Raw genomic sequence first — 17,625 nt, forward strand, 5'->3', positions numbered from 1 at the left:
CTTGGACATAGCAGGAGGTGGCCCGTTTATCACAGCCCACAGTGAAGTGTCAGATGTCTTACAGACATGCATGGAGGTCCATTCAGCTGCTGTCCAATGTCAGAAATCTATTAAACCCGTGTGAAAACTGATCATTCAGTCAAAGAGTTGAATAAATATAATATTTAAGTGTACCAACTACTTTAATTTTGATTGTCAACATTCTTTTCATTTTTTGTGAATTACATCCAAGACCTTGTTGTTGCTAGCGCCATTCTCTACTGTTTGAGCTACAGATATTGTAGTATTATTTATGTAAAATTATTTAGTATTTTAATAATAATTTATATTTGTGACCCTGGACCACAAAATCAGTCATAAGGGTCAATTTTTTGAAATTGAGATTTATACATCATCTGAAAGCTGAATAAATATGCTTTCCGTTGATGTATGGTTTGTTAGGATAGGACTTATCCGAAGAATATTTGTTAGAATATTTGGCCGAGAATCAACTATTTGAAAATCCGGAATCTGAAGGTGCAAAAAAATCAAAATACTGAGAATTCGCCTTTAAAGTTGTCCAAATTAAGTTCTTAGCAATGCATATCAAAAATTAAGTTTTGATATATTTACGGTAGGAAATTTACAAAATATCTTCAAGGAAAATGATCTTTACTTAATATCCTAATGATTTTTGGTATAAAGAATATAAAATTTTGTACCCATACAATGTTTTTTTGGGCTATTGCTACAAATATAACCGTGCTACTTATGACTGGTTTTGTGCTCCAGAGTCACATTTTAGTTTAGTATAGTATTTCTTTTTTTATTACATTTTAGTTTAGTATTTTAATTTTAGGGTTTTTTGTTTGTTTGTTTGTTTTGCCTGCTTAAGTAAGTCTGTTTACTACATCAGACAAGGAAAAGTCAGTTTTATGCTTTTTCACACTTTTAAGAGTCCTCTAAAAAAACTTAACACCGGTATAACTTGTAGACCATTGTAATTTTTGTATTATTACATCCTTGTATAGTTTTTATTAATATTTTGATTTAGTTTTATGTTTTCAGTTTTCATTTTAAAAGTACTTTAAATTTTAGTAATTTTGTTGTGCTTTTGTCATTTGTATATATAGCTTTATGTTAAATGTATTTCCTTTTTAATTTTAGCATAGTGATTTCATTTCAGTTAGTTTTTCATCTAATATTTATATTTTGTTTCATTTCAGCTTTATTTCAGTTTTAGTTAACATTAACAACTAATCTGGTATAATGTAATAACTGTACACTAAATTTCTATGATTTATATGTTGTCAGAATCTTCGTCTATTTACATGGCCAGAAGAACGTCATAAAAATATCTGATCACTCAACAGGCTGCATGATTTGAGGTACCATTCATGTCTGTAGTACAACTGGTGTGGGATGAGCTTAGTGTTTTGGGTTTGTTCAAATCCATTACGCCAGGCATGAGCAGTAGGAAAAATTATGCTTGCCTTGGCTTTGTTTTGCTGTGTAACATTATCCTGTTTAGCAGAAGAATGTTTCGGCACTTGGATATCCAGTTTTGATGCACCGTTTCCTCCAGGTACTTGATTTGATTATGAAGAACCCAGAATCCCTCAGAATAGGCACTGAGCTGAACCAAATCACTGCTGAGTTACCATAGTGATGTAATGGTTTCTCTTTCATTGATGTGAAGCACACTAGGGCATGTTGAATTTCCATTTGCTGCTTATTAGCGGATGCAGTCACGGGCTCTTGTGAGTGTTGGTTTAACCCACAGCAAGATGGGCATGATGTGTCATCCAAAGTGTTGTTGGAGCAGTTTGGGTGGTAGCACAAATATGGTATTAACTGCAATTTGACGTTGTTGTGGATGTTTGTTTTTCTCTGTAAAGAAATAAAAATTCTTCGAGTGCATTGCATATATTTATTCAGCATTAAACACTGTTATAGGGCTGGGCGATATGGCCAACAATATTATATTTTATATTATATATGTATTTTTTTCTATATCATGTTATCAATATTTATCACAATATTCATTTACCATTAATGGGGAACACACACACACACACACACACATATATATATATGTATGTGTGTGTTTGTGTACTGTAGTAGATGAAACTAAATGCTATTCATTCACACACACACACGCAGAGCAAGCAAACTTATTATTATAATTACATTTTTATATATATATATATATATATATTTTTTAAATCAGGGTCTACTGCTTGGTCTTAATTATTTGTTATGTGCTAGGAGAGGTGTGAGCAGTAACCGAAAGTGGGTGTGTGTGTGTGTGTGTGTGTGTGTGTGTGTGGGAGATCAGGTGTCTCTACCAGGCTGGTAAACACCATGAGGTGTCCCTGTGCATTTATTATTCAATCACCATTCCTCGTGCACACACACATTTGCACGCATATAAACACGCAAACACACACTCAGTGGCATTGCCACAGTTTTCAATCCATTCACACACTTCACACACACACGAGTGAGTGTGTCACGAGACACTCGAGGAGTGTCTTCTGCAGAGATTATGCCAGGAATGAAAGGTTAATCTCCTGATTGCTGTCGCTCGTTTCTCCACATCCCCCCGGCCCACTAATATGCTTCATCATTGCATAATCAGCCCCTCCCCCATTTCCTGTATAAGGTGTGCCCATCTTTGCACAAGTAGATGCATTCATGAAGGTGAGGAGCTGCTCATCAAGACAGACTTTCACAGGAAAAATGTGAATTTTTTCCTGTGCATTATTTTTTTCACCACAAGTGATGGTTTGCAGTGACTAGAGTGTATTCTTCATTATCTGCCATTCCCAACCCACCCACTACTCTTATCTTTAGAGGCTCTAATTTAAGAACAGTACGTATTAAATCCATTGTTATGTGATATGTCATACATACAAAATTATTATATGCAGTGATACAACAGAAAGATGTTTTCAACCTAGACAAGATTGTAAGTCAACAGAGGTGCTTCCAATGTGACCAGGTAGCAGGTAGCTTTTAAGATACATTATTTTGTCCAGAATTGAAGGTAGAATCCCATGTATCTTTTACCGAAAAAAATTCCATGCTGAACTTGGTATAAAATGTATCCACAGTGACATACAAGTTAGGTGAAATGTTACAAATGTACTCAAATTTTATTCAGAACCATTAAGTATTAATGAAAAAATTGAACTAAATTTGACTATCACCCAATTTGTGTGTATGTGAGTACAGTTATGCTTATTATTGGGCTGTTAGCTTAGCAACATGCTAATGTCAAAATCAATAGCGATTTGGGTGTCTTGTGCATAACACATTTGCGTGGCATGTAAAGATGCAGCGTAGTTTTCAGCAAATCAATTTGGGGCTATTCACACAGAAGTTACAGCTAAACAACTTTTTACTTTAGCACCACATTTTTAAAACACCATGTCACGTCTGAGGTGCTGCAAAAGAGACAAAATGCAAGTGCAGCACTCAAAACACCTCCATCTAGAATGTTTACACAGAAAGGCAATAAAAAAGCAGCATAGTGCAATGCAAAAATGCTTAAAAGGCAGCTGCCGTTGTAGACAGCTAGCAAGGTAGTTTGCTAGTTTTTGGAACAGAGCTGATAAATGTTCCTGTTGGTATACATAGGTCATTGTGACTTTATTTTGAGTTGGAGAGTTATTAAACATTTGTGCTATATATAGTTTAAGTCTTTGAAAAACTTGAACACAAATGAAATTACTTCCTTTCGTCTGAAAATCATATGTACACTTCATAAAAGCCCTGTTGAAAAAAACAGCATATGCTGGTTAAGTATGTTTTGACGCTGGGATGCTGGTTTAAGCTGGTCCAAGTTGGTCCTTTGCTGGTTTATGCTGGTCCTTTACTGGTTTATGCTGGTCCTTTGCTGGTTTATGCTGGCCCTTTGCTGGTTTATGCTGGTCCTTTGCTGGTTTATGCTGGCCCTTTGCTGGTTTATGCTGGTCCTTTGCTGGTTTATGCTGGCCCTTTGCTGGTTTATGCTGGTCCTTTGCTGGTTTATGCTGGCCCTTTGCTGGTTTATGCTGGTCCTTTGCTGGTTTATGCTGGTCTTTTGCTGGTTTATGCTGGTCATGTGCTGGCAAAGGACCAGCATAAACCAGCAAAGGACCAGCTTAAACCAGCATCCCAGCATCAAAACATACCTAATCAGCATATGCTGTTTTTTTCAACAAGGAGGCCATGTGGAAGTGAACATCCGTGAAGGGCCCATACAAATAGTGTTCTTTTTATAGAAATAACATTTTAAAATGTGCTTTTATTGTCTCACCTCTTTTTTTCTGTTTGTCAAGTCTAGTCATTACAGATATTGTCTGTTCATGTTTAATGGTAGTGTCTGCAGGCTAACCTCTGGGCTCGTCCGACGGCCAGGTGTGAGGTCGCAACTTCTGCTTTGGAAACAAAAATCTCCCGTGGGATCAATCATTGCTGCTGTTTGTGCATGTTTGTGTCTGTCCCTGATCGACCACATTCTAAGTGCTCAGCCACTATACGACATCTGTGAATCACTGTTGACATCCTCTGTGTGCCAGAAACATTCAGCGACACTGTCACAATGACCTAAGGGAATAGGACAGATGTATATAGTGAATGGCATATCATAATAGTAAAGATAATTGCTTTATTGTTCTTTAGGATCTTCAGACTACTGTCCTTTAGTTTTATGTTTTCATAGTAATTGAGACAAACACACTAACTTACTGTTCATCTGCTTTGAAGTTCTCATAACCCCTCTATGCTTAATGGATAGTGTGTGCATTTGTGCATATAAACTGAACAGTAGACTACTGAACAGCTTTTTAGGTCTTTCCCCATAATCATCATATTTATAGGTTGATATTTTGACCAGGCTAGTAATAACTGTGACCTTCTGCTTGGCAGATTCACAGAAGTGTCAAGAACTATGTATAAGTTAAAAGCTACAAGAATTTTTTATTATTTACTGAATGTTATTATTAATGACTTTGAACATTGAACATTGGTTTACTGTATTGCTGTAGTGACCATATATAAAAGTTTTGAGAGAGTTTTGAGTTATACAGAAATTATGCTAAGCTATTGCTAACATAGGTCAAGGTTTGTCGAATTTGCTGAAATTACTTCATGAAAGCATCAGCAAGAATGTGTTTCAAAACTACAGACCAATCAGTAATGTATCATTTCCAGCTTGTTTCATTTTTTAAGCAGGTAGTAGTTGTTATTGTTAACAAAAACTATTAAAATAGTCTTCATGAATTGAAATAAAGCTGAAATATATCGATGAAAAATGTAACAAAAAATAATAATGTTGCCTTGGCAACTACGTCTAACTGAAATTAAATAAGCTGAAATACTTAAATTACTAAAACTAAAACCGAAATAAAAATAAAGATGGATAGAAATAGATGTACTAAATAAAACTACTAAATATAACAAAAGCATGTAACAAAATTACTAAAACTTAAAACTAAGATTAAAACTGAAATATCAAAATTAAAGCTAATTCAAAATATTAATAAATACCATAATAGGATATAAATAGTACTAAATAGTTTGAATATAAAAAAAAAACATTACTTACATTACATAAACATTAATTAATTAAAATTATTTTTTAGCAAATATAAAAATCCATTGCTATAAATAAAAATTGATCGTTCTTTTGCAATTGGGACAGTGATCATTTGATAAAGCTAAACCAGTATATATTGAAAACCTTTTATTTATTTCTAGCAATTATAAAAAGTGGTCATTCTTTTGTAGATTATATTGGCCACCATATGTGTAGATATCATAATTGGGAATTTAAAAAATATTAATTGTTCATCAGTTAACATGGTTAGGAATCAGATCAATGTTTATGAGTGTCTGACTGTAGCATGCTTATGCAGGAAGTCCATACTTCACCGTACTGTAAATAATTTGTTCACCCAGAATCAGCCTGCCTTGTCCTAATCCAGATTATGATCTAAAAATGTAAAATAAGCAGTGCTGTTCTCAGATCAGCTGATCTCACACAGATCTCATTAAGATGAACCTGAACTAAGCAGAGCTATATGGCATCCGTCCAGAAACACTGGGCCATCTGACTTGATTCACACGATTCAGTCTGAGTCTGGCCTCCAGCACAAAAGCTGCACTTGCTTTTTGTTTGTTTTAGGGAACGTTACATAACGCAATCAGCACAAATGACGGTTCTGTGTCAAGTCTGTGGGACCTGCGCGGAACTGAATTTAGGCTGAGCACTGCCTCAGGAAGCAAGATGTCATGTGGCGTCGGTCTCTTGAGAGATGAATTATTAAATTGTTTGTAGTATCTAATTAGATTGGATTAATAGTTTTCTAAAGAATGTCACACCCCCATGAAATTTGTTTGCCTCAATGCTCTAATTTAATGTGAAGATATCTTTAATAATGTACTGGTCACTCTTTTCCATGCAATTAGAACAAAAAATTAGCTTTAAGCTTCCAAAATGACACGGATGCACCATAAATGTATTATAAAAATCAAGCGTAACGTTAGTTCTGGCAGGTCACGTTAGTCAAGCTCGCATCAGCTGACTTTCAGCTGATCCCCATCTACCTATAGGAATACGACACCTATCTAAGCATTCATATATAAGGTCCTTCAGTATTATCAGCAGTTTTCGCATTGCTCAATAGCTAATTACCCTCCTCCATCCCCAGCTCCTCCTCTGTCAGTCAGGATTCAGCCTTCTGATTCTCCTTTGAATCAGACTAATTCTAAAATGTGTACATAACATTATTGAACTTTTTAACGATATCTGCAATACATTTATGTTAGTTCTGTTCTGATTACCCTGGGGGGGGGGGGGAGTTTTATCGCTGCTCTCCCTGCTCTCATCCATGCTAGGCTGTATGTATGCACAGGGAGTTCTTGCCCAGAACAGAACCATACCGCCAATCCAAACTGTATGCTAATTGTCAATCATATTTGACGATAGTGGTCCTGACAGAAGTAGCCATTTGGTAACATTATGTAATGAGCCAAATCTTTTGAAAGAATCGTTTGATCCAGTTCACCAAATAGGTCTTAATGATTGGTTTAGGATTTGAACTGATAAAGTTTGAACTCCGTGATCTGGTTGCAGTGTTTATCAGCCTACAACTATAGGTTATTGAACTATTTCTTTCAAATTTCTTTAAGAGAAGTCCCTCTCTTCTGTGAGATGTGAGAGTCATGTAACACAGACTGGAAGTTGCTCTCCCCCCTGCACTGCGCCTGACCTCTTGTTTCCTTCAGGGAAACCGCAATTTCTCCTGAAGCCAAACCCAGCAGAAGCCATAACAAAAGCCCAACAAACTGTTGTTAATGGAACATGAGAAAGAAAGACAGAGGAATAGACAGTATATTAATGGGAAAGAGTGCTTAATGGAGGGAAATAGAAGATAAATGAGAGAGAATGTGAGAGTATTATAGACATTCTCCCAAAGATGTCGATGACTGTTCCAAATAGTAGGCAGAAACATCATTCAGTTGAAGAGTGCATTGTGACAAGCTCAGTGAAAAATGAATCAAAGATGATTACAGAAAATAAATGTGCTTTTTTTTTTAATGTTCAGTCGAGTTAAAATCATAACTGACAATGACAACATGAATTTTGTTTAGCATGAATTAAAATTACAGTCTGTCAGGCATAACATATTATATAATACAAGTTCATGTTTTGGAGTCCATCTCTGTCCTCTGTGTCATTCAGGAAGTATAATCAGGAAGCCACAACAGACAGGCCTGTGTCGTAATCTAGTTCACATCCCCTGGTTCCACCAGATGGCCGTCCTCTTGTGTCTCTGACCGGAGAGGAATGTGCCGCTTTGCTGTCTAACATTCCACAATCCCCAGCTCTGAACAGTTGTGCTTTCTGAAGGCAAGGATCACTGTTACTATTAATCATATTTATGGGCTCTTTAGACTTGGACCAGCACCCTACAACCAGGTGGGTTGTAGGTAACCACCCTACAACCATTTCCTTGCTTAAAAAGGAATAATACAATTTTGTGTTACACTTTATTTTACGGTGTCTGTGTTACAGTATAATTACACTTAAGTAATGATAGTAATTATAAGTAACAACATATTTTCTATAGGTTAAGGTTTGGTTTAGGGTTAGTTGCTTGCAATTATGCATAATGTTCTGTTATTACTATAGCAAGTACATGTAACATAACTATTTCACTTTAAAACACAATGGGCCTCATTTACGAAATTAACGTACAAGGATGAAGGAGGGCGTTTGAAGTGGATATTGGAACACAAGAGAAGTAAAGCCGGTTTTGCGTAATGAATAATAGTTTAGCAACCAAATGTTACATGGCAAAAATTGAAACATTTGGATTATTGTCGAATGAGAGAGGCTTGTGAAATGCCATTTCAGTTTTGCTTTAAATAAATTCATTTTAGCTTGATGTTTGTATGCCGTTGACTGCCACTATTGCCTGCATTTTATAGTTTATTATATGATTTTATAGCTACTTATTTTATATTTTTGTTCTGTTATGGATACCATTAAATTTAAAGGATCTAGTTTCACTATATTTACCGATATTTAATATAAATGAATGAAATTTTTTGAAATTACAAGTTTAACACGTGTTTTTTAGGAGTAAGATCATTTTCTCTTTCATGAGATTATTTGCTCCATTTCGCTGGGTTAAGTTTCTCCATGTCGTAAACTCTAGGGGCAAGGCTTCTAAACCGGGTGTTTTTAGGGGTGTGATATTTAAATGACGATTGTTTTCAGCCGCAACATTTATCAACGTATGATCATTCATACGATGTGATTGGCGGGTAGGGCTGCATGATTATGACAAAAATCATAACTGTCGATTATTCCCTTGAAATTGTAATTGCGATTATTAATTACGATTATCACAATTTACATTGAATGATGTTTATACCATTGTTTGATGCAACTGCATGCCGTATTTTTTTATGAAAATAAACCAGCTGAAAACACTCTAACTGAAAAACCTTTAGTGCTTTTCTATAGTATTAAGCCTCACATGTGAAATATACATCGGATTGGTTTCTTCTTTAAATTATAAAAAAAGTACAAATATGAATGGTATTATAATGTTATACTAAAACAATGGAAAAACCCTTAAGATAACACGTAGAAAGAAAAAAACATATCTTAAGCGTGCAGAATTACATAAGTGGACTTTGAACGATTAATTGCCGCTTTGAACGATTACATAATTGTGGCATCCATAATTGTAATCGTGATTAGAAAGTTGATTAATTGTGCAGCCCTAATTGGCGGCATACGAATGTTTCATGAATCACATGTGAACCCTGTCATAAGTTGATTTAAATGAGGCCCAGTGTGACCAATTTGTGGCTCTGATAATTCTGATGTTAAATTATTAGTGATTTTAAGTCTTAAGATAAATCGCATTGTACTGAAATACTGATATATTTTGCATCCCTACTAAAAACATTCAGAGTACCTTAACAACCACATAGCAACACCCTGGAAAATTGTGCCCATGCCATTACCACTCACTCCCCCATATGATAACTTAGTGATGAAACTGACATTTTGAGTCAAATCTTTTCAAGTGATCGGTTAATCCAGTTCACAAAACTGGTATTTAATGGCTGGTTATGACCGGTCATGCATCTGGTTGCAGCAATTAACAGCTCAATTTCTTCAGAAATTGTAAATATTTCAATATTCTACTTTTCTGTTTCCTATCATATGACATTTTTGTAATCCATATTTACTGCACTGTTATGTATACATTTTACTCCATTGTAAAACTAGTAAAATTTTTAGTATGTAACATCTGTGCAGATCTGTTTTCTCACTTCACTAAGACTTCCTGTTTCAGTTCTACATATGCAATCCGACTAGTGTTAGACTAGTCTGTGTGTGTTAGTGTGCACTAGTGTTACAGCAGAGCAACTGATTCCAGGTGTTGAACCATATTGAGTTTGATGACTAAAACAAACATGTTTGACATACGCAGGGTCTGCTGTTTTACGCTCGTCACATCAATATCTGTACGCCATCATGTTCAGTTGTGTGTCAGCACTAGTGTGGCGTTGCTGTAAATGAGCAAGTGTATGTGTCTCCGCATGCTCAGCATTGGCAGTTTAGCTCACAGCCTTCTCCCATCCTCTCTCCTGTCATGTGCACACGCACACATACGCGTGCAGGCTTAACTGTGTATCATATCAGTGTTTGTCCTCCATGCCTGTGCTGAGCTCTCTGGGATAAGTCTGCCTGGCCGGATCTGTGTTGCTGAGGAGCTATAATCACATCCTGTTTAATAATGAGTTTACTCTTAATCTTCATTCCATTCTCAAATATTGAACAGACTGGGTGGTTTGCTGATGATATCAGAGCTTTTAGGCCTGATCACGGATCTTCTGTTCAAATCATGTCTTGTGACTATGTGGATCTTTGTGTGTAATGGTATAAAGACAACTGAAACAACTGAAGATATATCAACACTCAGTAAATTATTGTTCACCTGAAACTAGGGGTGTGCAATATTGACAAAAATGCTATTTTCTGGGGTTTTGCTGATAACGATAATTAGACAATATTTTGCTAAGCGTGTTTTTGTGCTAGTGCCTTGGCTGGTTGTTGACAGCTGACTCCTGAAGCTTACATTAATTTCCAGTGGTAGTTTTACCTTTAAGGGGATTTTTTTCTTTTCTTTTTTCTGTTAGATGTGTGCATCATCTTTTATGCCACATTCTCGCATTTAATCAGTAAATGCAACTAGAATAATACTACACTATCAGTATCAACAAAATCCATTTTTGCATCTGATGTGATATTTAGATCCAACAGTTTTAGGACTTCTGTGTGTGAATCTGCCTATAATGTTATAATGTTGCCAATGCTGCTTTTTCCAGACTGAGGAACCAGTGTTACTTTTGTACTTTTTAAATACTAATATAGTATTCATTAACATTTCGATATTTATATTTACTGTTTTCATTTGAGTAATTCTGTTCAGTTTTAGTTCTAGTAACTTTAGTTCTTAAAATGACTTATTTCAGTTAGTTGCCAAGGCAGCATTTCCATTTTTTATGTTTAAGTAATGCAATATAATTTATTTAATCTATATTTCAGTTACTGAAAGCTATTTTAAATTTTATATTAAGTGGCAGTATTAGCCCTTCTTAAATTGATTTCCAGTAGCATTTGCACATTTAATGTTTTTTTTTTCTAACCTTGTTATTTGTATGCATCATCTTTTGTCACATTTTTACATTTGATCAATATCAATCAAATTAAATCAGTATTAACTAAATCTATTTTTGCCATGCAGAAGTGGTACAGAAACTTTATCTGAAGTGAATTTAGATCTGTTTACACAGATTGTTTATTGCAGATCAGACGTGGGCTGAATGCATTTATTGTGCATTTACAAGTGCATAAAAGATGTCATGCAATTAATGTTTAAAATATGATGTTATAAATATAGACAAATTAAATTATACCTTTAAATATGAAACTAAAACCACCATTAGATAGTAGCAAGTCAGTGGCTTGATGGCCAAGCCATTCAGTCATTTATTCAACCAATTTGCTGAAATGGCTAAATAATTTGGGAACTAAGCATGTGACTTCGAATGGATCATTGAATCATTGAATCATTGACTCACGATTCGTTCAAAGCACAAATTCATTCAGTAACAAAACATCGAAGACACACAATAGTTCTGTTGTGGTTAATTGTGAAGCTATTTAATAGAGTAAAAACAGACAATATTGGCAAAATTGTGTTTAAAGTGTAACTCACGACATTACATTATTGTATATGGAATTGTTGGATAAAATAATTTTCACATTTGCAATAATGCTGAAATGCGTGAAAATCACCACTCTTGCTTGTGTACATGCTTAACTATATCGCATGATGTAAACATACGATTAAAACGGAATTTTGAGGGCATTTAAGTTTAACCACCAGGAGAATAAACATAATTAAACTCTGATTCCTATTTGATGTTACTTCCATTTCAGACCAGATGTAGCTGGGAAGTCCATATTGCTTTTTTCTGACCGAAGCCAGCGCAAAGTTAAACATTATGTGTCTCTGACCAAAGCACACTAATGTTGTTTATTTCTTGAATGAATCAGTGTTTTTGATCAAATCAGAAAGTAGCATTTAAATACTTCATCTGAATCCTTAAACTCTTCCAGAGAACTCACCTCCTGTGTTATCCCTTCAGAGGAAGTCTTTTAACATCTGCTTCCTGTTTTCCTTCGTTTTCACCGATCCACTAGCTGTAATGGTTAAATGTGTTTTATGTTCAGCGATGGAGTGACCTATGAGCCAGTGAGATTTCTTTGTGGACAGGGCCACAGAAATAGAAACTAAATTTTCTTGTCTCATTCACAGCTGGTTTAGATAAGAACTCAAATTTGCATGGAAGAGCTTTTATTGCTTGTCATTGTAGCATGTTGTGTCTGGCTAGGTCTTGTTGAGGCAAGTCTCTCTGAGTCAACATTCAGCCTATCTGTGACGTTCACTGGAAAGATTAAAAGTAAAATAACAAGAGAGCTTTCCCAGCAGGATGTTACTTATGCCAACAATTTTAGGAATTTTGCATATAGGCATTTGCCTTTAATGTTTTTGGGGTTGCCAACTTTTTCAGGCCCAAGAACCTGTATTATTTTAATATTATTTAGTAAACTATTGTAGTGTGTATTAATATTTTGAATATTTTGTCATGTGCTTTTTATTTCAATTTCAGTCATTTTAGTACTTAAACATATTTCAGTTATTTACCAATGCAACATTTCTCAATTTTGTTTTGTTTATGTTATAGAAATGTATAATAATTTAGTAATTATTACAATTACACTTCATTATTAATCATGTAATTATTCTAAATCATTTGTTAATCTTTAGTTAATGTTCATTCAAACAGTCATGAAATGTTATGAAATATATATGCCATTTATAGTCTAAAAGCTTGTATATCTGTCCCTGTGGGACCTTCATTGAACCCTGGTCTTATTGAATTCTCAAAACATCTTTTATGCAATTGTAAATGTAGAATAAATGCATTCAGCCCACCTCTGAGCTGCATTAAACAATCTGTGTAAATAGATCTAAATTAATTTCAGTTAAAGTTTGTGTATCACTTCTGCGGTGCAAAATTTGATTTGGTTGATACTGATTGGTAAAACTGACACTGATTGATTATATGGATCTTGTCTTACAGAGGGGCTTTTTCTGAGGTGATGCTCGCAGAGGAGAAGAGGACTAGAAAACTAGTGGCGATAAAATGCATCCCAAGAAAAGCTCTGGAGGGGAAAGAGAACAGCATTGAAAATGAGATCGCCGTGCTCCACAAGTGAGTCACCGAAACAGCTGTTTCAGTTCATTTATGGATGTGCACAACACACACACACTCACACATGTTAAATATCATCCCTACTAGCTGTATGAACAATGAGGCCCATAGTTGTAAAGTCCATTAAGATCTTCATCTATGTGTAACAGCCGTGTTATCTCAGGTTGAGAGGACAGTAAGTGATTTATGCGTGAGTTAAGAAGCTCGTGTTTAAATGTCTGGAATCATAAAGCTCTGTGGGAATGACTGAAGCCGGAGCAGCCGACGCTATTTTTAGTGTCTGGGTTGCCCGGGTTACCACAGGCAAAGAGGCACAGCGTTCGCAGAGAGATTTGAGGCGACATGTGAATGGGGAAGCACTCACAGCCTGCTGCAAAGTCACATTTCTCAACAATGCTGCTGGCACCACCTTAGACTTAAACTAGGATTTTAAAAATCAACTGCATCCTCATTTATTTAACTCTGTTGCAAAACCTAATGTGCAGACCTACTTAGACAGCTAATTTAAGGCATCATTGCTTCAATGTGAAGACTGTTCTAAAAGGTAGGCTGCAACATTGTGTTGCCTGCTAAGGTGCCTGATTTTGGCCAACCCCCCCAAAAAAGAGGGAAAATCTCAACGCGAGCTTGCAGGTGATTGGAAGAAAGGGCTGGAATTTATACAGACAAAATTATTGGTGAAATCCTGCATACAACATCATTGGAAAAAATCGGTACATGGTGGCGATTTCACATAAAGTGATGTGAATTTTTAAAATTTAAATAGCATAAACACCAGACAAATTGTGTGTGCCATCTTTTTTTTTTTTGCTTATTAAAATTGCAGTTTAACAGAAATAAAGACATATCTTTGCTTCCATACTGTCAAATATGTTGCGTTCAAGTCCTTCTCAAAAGTTTGTATTTAGTTGGCAAGTTGTAATTACTACGTCAGGTGTTTTCATGTCAGTTTTCTACAAAAAATCAACACCATTTTTAAACTCACCGTCTACAAAGTGATGAGTAAAGAATGCGCATCCATGTGTTTTTGCTTTTTTGTTTTTATTCAATTTATAAAGCTGCTGAAATATGAATTGTTTATGTATTCATATCTTTTTTAGGGCTGTCAGTCAATTAAAAATTTTAATCTAATTAATTACATGGTGTGGTGATTCATTCATTTTAATTAATCACAAAATAATAAAAACTGTGAAAATACCCACAGAAGATTATTTAAAGCTATTATTGCGTTAAATGAGAAAGTATCAAGTAGACATTACAAAAAGAACATAAAAGAAGATAATTTGAGAAATATTTTTTGTTCATACAATGAAAGGCACTGGTAACCAAAACAGCTTTGTTACCAAATCTTCAAAATACCTTATTTTATGTTGTGCAAAAGAAAGTAAGTTATTCAGGATTGAAACAATATGAGTGTGAGTAAATGTGAGAGTGTGAGAATTTATTGTATTTTTATTTATTCTTTTGGTGAACTATCCCTGTGATATTAATTAATTAATTAATTTTAAATAAATAAAAATACATTATAAAGAAGAAACTAAAACTGCCAGCATGTGGCTGTAAATGTCTTTATGATTCATTCATTCAATTCATTCAAACGACTGATTCATTCAGGAATTAAGAAAACGGCTCTATCTATGAATGGCCTTTTGAATCATTGGTTTACACGATTCGTTCAAAACGCGGATTCATTCAGAAACTAAACACTGGACACCTGAAAATAAAGTCTAACCCAGTACTCAAATGAATTAACAATAATAACCTTGCTTTGGAATCGTGCCATCTCTGAGTGCCCACGGTTGTGTGGGTCTGAGTGGTGTGTAGTTTAGAAGAAGTCATAGACGAGGCCACCACTATGCCTGAAAGGGGAGGAGGCGAGAAGGGGAGTGGGTGAGTGTACATGTTGCAGACAGGAGAGAAAGAATGGGAATGAGTGGAAGAGAGACTCGATGACTCATTCAGGTGCTTCTGTCGTGTCATTTTGCCAGTGGGGAGGTGTGTGGGATTCCCGGCTCAATTAGAGCCCACGCATGCCACACACAGCCCTTCTGTAAGTCAATGAAAATCAGCTGGGCAGTTAACCTTTGTGGGGGCAGTTAAGACTGAGACTCAGGGGTCATGGAGGATATATATGTTCTTCTTTAACTCTTCTCTATTATGCACTAGATTAATATAAAATCCACCCCCTCATAGACTTTAGTCAGAATAGACGGCATATTTAATTTGAATGAACACAAGGCTGTGTGGGAGGGAAGTACAGCCTGTTCAATATGTCACAAGCTGCGTTCTGGTTCTCAGGGTTCCTACACAGTGTTCACTGCTCCCTGCACTGATACGATTTCTGAAAGATTTTTTTTTCACATGACATAATTTGTTCATTTGGAGTTCCCTGAAATGTCATACAAGATGAAATGTCAGGATATATATACACTGCCGTTCAAAAGTTAGGGATCAGTAAGATTGTAATGTTTTTTAAAGAAGTCTCTTATGCTCACCAAGGCTGCATTTATTTGATCAGTAATTTTGCAAAATGTTATTACAATATAAAATAATGGTTTCTATAAAATATAATTTATTTCTGTGATGCAAAGCTGAATTTCCATCAGCCATTACTCCAGTGTAAAGTGTCACATGATCCTTCAGAAATCATTCTAATATGCTGATTTATTATTAGAATTATCAATGTTGGCAACAGTTGTGCTGCCAAATATTTTTTGGGAAACTGCGATACTTTATTCAGGATTCTTTGATGAATAAAAAGTTAAAAAGAACAGCATTTATATAACAGCAAAATATAAACAATATACATTTCTAAAAATATAAATCTTTGCTATCACTTCTTATCAATTTAACACAAAAGTTTGTACTTTTGTCTTATTTAATTTTCAAATATTGTTTTGCTTAAAATAAGTTTTAATATTGTGGTCCATCTTAGAGCTGGATGTTTTGGTCGATGGCTTTGAAAGTTTTAATTGAAGAATGTTTTGAAATCCCCATGGAGAAGAAAATGGATAGGGAAAATACTTACGGAACCACTGAAGGCAGCGGATTAAAATAAAGATGAAGCACTTTTCTGTTTTGTTGTTTTTGCCCGTTGCCATCTCGGTACGAGTGCTTGTGCCAGCTGCTCTGGAAATGTCACATTATGTTGTTGTTAGTAACATGTCTTACACTATGTTTATAATAGGCATGAGACATTTGATGGAACCAAATGAGAGCTCTCTCCCTCCTCCTCTGTCTGGTTTTCCTCTCGTTCTCTCTCTCAGTCAAAGCACTCAGACCTGGTTTCATATTTACATCACATCTCAGGCTATAGGCAACAGAAAATCTGATTCCAGATCCCCTTGGTAAATATTTATGAAGCATCTCTGGGTCAGTTTAACATTCTAGAACATTGTGGCAGAGATTCGTTTGGACGAGTAGAGATCTGGTGTCAGAACAGCTCTCATGGAGACAGACTGATTAAAGCTGTTAAAGGGGTGATATGATGCCATTTCAATTTTTCCTTTCTCTTTGGAGTGTTACAAGCTCTTGGTGCATAAAGAAGATCTGTAAAGTTGCAAAGACTAAAGTCTCAAATCCAAAGAGATATTCTTTATAAAAGTTAAGAGTCAACCACGCCTACCTAAAATGGCTCGTTCTAACACGCCCACACATGTCTACGTCACTATGTGGAAAGAAAGAAGGCGTAAATTTGATTCTCGCTGTAGTATTGTTGTTGCCGCGGCCGCCATGTCGTGAAGACGCTGTGTGTTTCGTTGTGAAAGCGAAACTACTTTGTTTGGCCTTCCAAAAGAGGACGATATCTGCTTCGTCATGCCTAGAGCTGATCCATGCTGGTTGGTGAGGAAATACATCAACTTCGTGCTGTGGATCACCGGAGTGATTTTCACCGTGGATGAAGCAGAATCCAGCCCGGGGTCGTCACATGTGGTTGCCGCAAGCCTGCCGGACGCTCCTTCGTCAAATCCATCTGCCGCACCGTTCTCAAGCCCGCCCGCCCGCCGCCGCTCACTCAAGCTGGCCTCTGCTCACTCTAGCCCCCGTCCTCCGCTCACTCAAGGCCGCTGTGTGTGACGCTGTGTTTCGTTGTGAAAGCAAAACTACTTTGTTTGGGCTTCCAAAAGAGGACATGACTAGAAATCAGTGGTTAAGTTGTATTTACAACACTGTTCAAGGACCCTTCAACCCAAATATTCAGATGTGTGCAGCACATTTTAAGAGTACTCCTGGAAGAGTAACGTTAGACTAAATGCCGGCAGTTCTGACTCACGTAAGTACGTTTTC

General features: G+C 35.9%; 1 protein-coding gene across 2 annotated transcripts in view; it reads left to right on the forward strand.

The window, feature by feature from the left end:
- camk1b (calcium/calmodulin-dependent protein kinase Ib) overlaps nucleotides 1-17,625 on the forward strand; it is a 57,121-nt gene that overhangs the window by 23,564 nt on the left and 15,932 nt on the right. For both annotated transcript variants that reach the window (XM_016251914.1, XM_016251915.1), the window contains one exon: nucleotides 13,207-13,338. In XM_016251914.1, coding sequence (XP_016107400.1) covers nucleotides 13,207-13,338 — 132 coding nt within the window. The remainder of the gene's footprint in view (nucleotides 1-13,206; nucleotides 13,339-17,625) is intronic.

Source organism: Sinocyclocheilus grahami, unplaced genomic scaffold, assembly GCF_001515645.1.
Source record: "Sinocyclocheilus grahami isolate Dianchi unplaced genomic scaffold, SAMN03320097.WGS_v1.1 scaffold1076.1, whole genome shotgun sequence".
Lineage (NCBI taxonomy): Eukaryota > Metazoa > Chordata > Actinopteri > Cypriniformes > Cyprinidae > Sinocyclocheilus > Sinocyclocheilus grahami.